The following is a 6,000-nucleotide window of genomic DNA, read 5'->3' on the forward strand; positions in this document are numbered from 1 at the left end:
GGGAGAGATTGGGCAGCCTAAGACTTTACTCTTTGGAGCACAGGAAGCTGAGGGGTGATTTTGGAGGTGTATAAAATCATGAGGGAAATTAAAAGGGTGAATGCTCATGGTCTTTTTTTCTCAGGATAAGGGAATCACGAACTAGAGGGGAAAAATATAATAAAAACCAGAGGGTCATCTTTTGTACACAGATGCTGGTGGGTATATGGAACAAGCTGCCAGTGAAGTACTTACAGTAGGTACATCTCTGTCAGCTTGCAGGGGTTGGGACGAAGGGTCTGTTTCCGTGTTTATCAACTCTATGACTCTAAGGCAAAAGAAACATCAATGTTGATGCATCGAGCTCCATAAGAATAACACAATTCAACACGTAAGCAATGGTTAAAAAGCATGACTAAAAGACATTATCAACTATTTTAACTGTAATTTTCATCTTTTATTCAGAATATCAGTACAATATTCAAATTGCATAGAATTAAGCTGTGGTAGATTTTTACAAATCATTACTTTATATTTTTCTACATTAGGTCAAAATGAATCTGGTGTCGCAGTGCACAATGAAAGAATATACCTAGTTGGCGGGTATTCAATATGGACCAATGAGCCACTAGCTTGTATCCAGGTCAGTATCTTGGTTCATATGTGTTATTTAATACATTTTATGAAGAAATTCATAGTTGTAATCTTCAAGATGCAATATTGTGGAAAATGCCACAATGGCATACATACTTTGGTTCAGATTTTAAAGTATTAAAAATGTTGTGACTATTGGCATTGCTACTAGTTCGATAATGAAACCAGCAACAAATTCTCAATTTTTGTGTGTGTGTCACTTGACATTGAAATCCAGAAGGTGCGGTTTGTGATTCTGTCTTCCTGCACAGAATGTGCTTTTGGCAGTTTTCACCAAAGAAATCACTGAAAATCATTTAAATGACTGTTAATATAAAGACACTTACTGTCAAACATATGCTTTGTAGCTTAATTGAGTTTTAAATGTAATTTTAGGCAATTAAAAAAAAAACTATTTTTATATTTGTGAATTATAGTTGCATCATATTTTAATTAAAAAATCAGTTTTTATATTTTATAAAAAAATCAGAAAAATCAATATTTATTTTGGATATTTCAACTTTAATCTTAATTATAGTTAATTAATTGCAGTAATGTTTTCTAAAATGTAAAAAAAAGATTAATTCAACACTGCTTTTTTCCCCCCATCTTGCTTGCTGTAAAAATTCTTTGATTAACCACATTGCTAATTCAATGGCCTCACAGCTGATGGGCTCCAGAGATCCTACTGAATTGATGCCTTAGAGCAACAGGCATTAGAAAATGGCACAACTTTTGTGCAGATCTTCAGTAAGCACCATTGCTTTGCCACTATCCACTCCAATAAGGAATCTTGATTAGGCTGAAACAAATGAAATTGACAGCTATAATTAACCAAATTTGGCGCATACCTAGTTTTGGATATTGGAAAATATGAAATGAACTGTCTCACCCTACCACAGATATTGTCATTGTTTTATCCATCTTTCCAGCCGCTATCTCTCAGAATTTAAATGAACATTTTTTAATATCTCTTTTGTTGTTCTGATCTGTAACACAAGATAAGATGACCAGGAAAACCAATTATATGTTTGAAGTTTAAATGGTGTAAAAGAACTTATAAACACTATTATTCTGAATGAATATCTAAACCTATGTTAAATCTGAAATAAATATTGAAAATGCTGGAAACACCCAGTGGGTCAGTGTAACATCTGTGGAAGGAGAAACAGAGTTAATGTTACAGGTCAGAATGATGAAATAAAAATGTTTAAATGTTAATTTAAGTTTGCAGAGAAAGTAGCTGGAGGGATAGATATAACAGACAATATCTTTGGTAGGGTGAGACTCGCCCAAATGGATTACAGGGATAGTAAGAGAGTGATTATGCTTCTTGTCTATACTCTATATGTTGGCATTAGCAAGGATGAGAGACCTGTGTAGCAGGTAACACTGTACTAATGGAGAGGGTAAAACGGAATCAATATTACAGATTGATGCACTATACGTTATTCTCTTATCATGTATCTATACAGTGCAAATGGCTCGATTGTAATCATGTATTGTCTTCCCGCTGACTGGATAGCACGCAGCAAAAGCTGTTCATTGTACCTTGGTACACGTGATATTACACTAAACTTTTACAAACTAAACTGCACTGACCTACAGGTATCAGTTACGATACAAATGACCAGTTTTGATCCAGGCAGATAAAGTGAGATACCCAAAGTCGGTGAATTCTCTATCTAATCCAGAAGACTGCAATGTGTTCAGATGGAAAAATAAGTGATGTTCCATTTTAAGAACACTGTATGCAATAGAGGACATTGGAAGAAGGACAATCAAATTGAGGAATGACTGGTTGGATCCCAGTATGGTGGGAGGGAAAGAGGAGAAAGGACAGGCCTTGCGTCGTGTGGTTGCAAGGGTAAATTCCATAAAATATGGAGTGGCTAGTGAAAACATACCGGAAAATTGCGAAGGGAATGTTTCACTTGTAATGCTAAAAGGGGAGGTGAAGGCATGCCTGCTGCTTAAATCTCAGCAGACATTAAAAATGCGTGAGAACATGGTATATTTGAACCAGGAAATTGTTGTGATAAATATATATATATATATATGACTAATAAAAATGCTCGTGACTCGAAAATCTATGTTGTTTTGCCAGGTACTGGATGTCAGTACGGAAGGTAAAGAAGAGGTGTTTTATGGGCCAACGCTACCATTTGCATCCAATGGAATAGCAGGATGTTTTCTTCCAGCCCCGTATTTTACATGCCCTAATCTTCAGACGCTGCAAGTGCCTCATCACAGGATTGGTGCTGTGTGAGAAGAGGGTTTAAGCTTTCAAACCACATGCACTATTGAATGGATATGGCTGTATGTGGCATCAACACTGATTCCAATATCTTTGCACAGGGCAAACCTATATTTGCTTGCTATGCACTTCAATCAAGACCACAAACAGATAATCTGCCTTTTCATGAATGCATGCTATCATAACTGAAATTCTCTGCGGGAGTTGCCATTTTATATAGAAAGCACTACTGCTACCGCTGTAAGCAATCAGGTTTAGTTATTCAGAAGAACAAAGAAAATCCAAGTTTAATTTGAAAAAAAATGATTGAATCCGAACAGCAAAATTGCTCAGATTAGCCTCATTTTTATGAGGAAAGGGTTAAAACTTGCTGTCAATGCTGTCATCCATGTTTCTATAAATTTCTTAATGTACTCATTTTTTAACTGTAGTTGGTTAGTTTATTAATAGCTATCTTCTTCATTTTGTGTCCAGCTAATCTATGCTTTTTCTTGTTTCTCAACCTGCTGAGCGAGGTTTTCTCACCAAACAATAAAAATTATTATGAGTGGTACTTGCAGGTGAACATTTAACCTGTTCAGACTCCAAACCTCCCAGGCAGAATATTTAAAGCTTTCCCTGAAATAAGACCAGAGAAGCATCTTAGGAATTGTTTTGCTCGTCCACTATTATCATGAATTTATCACGCCCACAAGAACAGATTCTCACCGTGATTCATTTAATTTCTGAAGATTCTTTACTGCAAATTTAAATAAAGTTTTGGAGGAGATGTGCTAAACTAGCTGGCTACCCAAGCCTACGAGAAATAATGTGAGTGAATCTACAAATCAGCTGCTGGAGGAACTCCGCTGGTCAAGTGCATCCATCGGGAGAGGGGGTAAGGAATGGTCGATGTTTCAACACAAAACATTGACCGTTACATTCCCTTTGACTCGCTGAGTTCCTCCAGCAGATCATCTGTTGTTCCAGATTTAAGCATCTACAGTCACTTGTGTCTCCAATGTTAGTGAATATTGTGTATGTATGTTTCTGGATGCCAAGCATGTGCCACCAGCAGAGGCTAAATGGCATCCACAAGGACTGGAGCAGGATGTACATTTGTTAAAATGCTGCTCAGTCAAGAGTTAAGTACATTTTTACATAATCGATAATAGTTGAAGATTATAGAATAAGGGAAATGAAGTGCAATGTTCTTCAGTGCACTAATAAATTATGACATTATAGCAGCAGGGCAAAATACAGTACACTAAAATTGTACCATATTTTTTGTGTACGATCATTAAAATTACATTGCACACATAATTTTACACTTTCACTTATCCCTAAGTTGTCATTTCATGATTGTATACATTTTCACTTGTCACTAGAGGACTGTTTGCTGTAATTTAAAGTTTGAACTGCTCTAATGCTCGTCTATCTCAGTAGAAAAATCGACATCACCGGCTATTGCCATTGATGGTTGATCAAGGTGCAGCTTGGAGGTTCCACATGCTGAAGAGTAGCCTGAGGTCATCTTGATGGAGGGGTGGATCTTGAAAGAGGGGCGATCATATAGCAGTGTGTAAAATCATGAGCAAAATAAATTGGGTGAATGCACTCTTTTGCCCAGGCTAGGGAAAGCAAGAACTAAAGGGCATAGGTTTATGGTTTAAGGGTAAGGATTAAATAGGAACCAGATAGAATACTTTTTTACACAGGGAATGGTGTGCTAATGGGACAGTGCCCGAGGAAGTAGGTTTAAGGTGAAAAGATGTAATAGGAATCTGAGGGGAAACATTTTCACACAAAGGGTAGTGGGTGTATGGAACAAGCTGCCAGAGGTGGTATTTGAGGCTGGGACTTTCCCAACATTTAAGAAACAGTTAGATGGGTACATGGATAGGACAGGTTTGGAGGGATATGGACCAAATGCTGGCAGGTGAGACCAGTGTAGGTGAGACATGTTGGCCGGTGTGGGCAAGTTGGGCCGATGGACCTGTTTCCACACTGTATCACTCTATGACTCTAAGTGGTTGAGGAAGGTACAATAACAGCATTTAACGAACATTTGGACAATAGACAGGTGCAGGCACATGAGACTAGCTTGGATGGGTTATATTGATTGGCTTGGTTGGTTGGGCGAAAGGGCTATTTCTGCGCTCCATGACTTTAAAAAAAAAAAAGGAATGCTGGAAATAATTTCCAGGTTAGGTAGCATCTATGGAAAGAGAAACCTTGTTAAGTTATAGGTAGACGACCTATTGTCAGGAATGCAAAAGAGAGATAAATAGGCAGTTCTAAGTTGGAGAGGAAGTGGTGAGAGGGTTCATCCAATCCCTTCCTCCTGCACCCTCCTCTGGAACTTAAAACTCTCTTTCTAATTTCTTACCAATCGTCTTTGACTCATAATGTTAACTGTGTTTCTCTTTAACAATTTATTCCTAACTTGTGGAGTGTTTCCAACATCTATTTTTATTGCAGTCTTCCACCATCTATAGTTTTTTTTTAATTTTTGCATCTGCAGGTTTTTAAAGTTTTAACATTTTAATATTTCTAATACCCATCTGTTCTAGTTTTATTTAATTATCTTCAATGTCAAAATACTTCTAAATGCTCCAATACATCACATCATTTGGGCTCATGCCTAATCTATTTTGATACTTCCAATATAAAAACAATATATTTGTCAAACATTATTTAACTGTCATAAATTCACACTGGTCTCAATCTATTGAAAATGTTCTATCGTTTTTAGATTATCCTCATCAATGGTTCCATTCTTGCTATTCTTAGAACAGTAGATCTGTTTGGTAAATCAAATTTCACAAGTTTCTTCTAATTCCCCTTGTTATCCCTTAAGGATGACACTCGTCCTTACTTTTTGGCAGCACTGTCCTTGCTATTCAGCAGACACCTACCTGAAAAATATGTTCCGGATAATTTTTTTCCCGATTGCAAGTTGTTTCTTGAATCTGGCAACTTGCTTCTCAAAGGATTTAATTATAACTTCTTGCAAGTGCACTCTCCAGAAGATTTGTTGATTCAGGATATCCCACTTCCTGCCCATTACAAATGCAATGATTTTAGTGTTCACATTAAATATCTCAGTTTAATTGTTGCAACGTTTCATTTTAATATTTTAGTTTGTACCT

At 36.8% G+C, this 6,000-nt stretch overlaps 1 protein-coding gene across 3 annotated transcripts in view; it reads left to right on the forward strand.

Annotated features, from left to right (window-relative positions):
* Window positions 1–6,000, forward strand: part of klhl32 (kelch-like family member 32) — a 199,208-nt gene extending 193,208 nt beyond the window's left edge. For all 3 annotated transcript variants that reach the window (XM_055635854.1, XM_055635853.1, XM_055635852.1), the window contains exons 10-11: window positions 528–622; window positions 2,720–6,000. In XM_055635854.1, the coding sequence (XP_055491829.1) occupies window positions 528–622; window positions 2,720–2,881 (257 nt within the window). In that variant the 3' untranslated portion in view covers window positions 2,882–6,000. The remainder of the gene's footprint in view (window positions 1–527; window positions 623–2,719) is intronic.

The sequence above is a fragment of the Leucoraja erinacea genome, chromosome 5 (assembly GCF_028641065.1).
Source record: "Leucoraja erinacea ecotype New England chromosome 5, Leri_hhj_1, whole genome shotgun sequence".
In the NCBI taxonomy this organism is placed as follows: Eukaryota; Metazoa; Chordata; class Chondrichthyes; order Rajiformes; family Rajidae; genus Leucoraja; species Leucoraja erinaceus.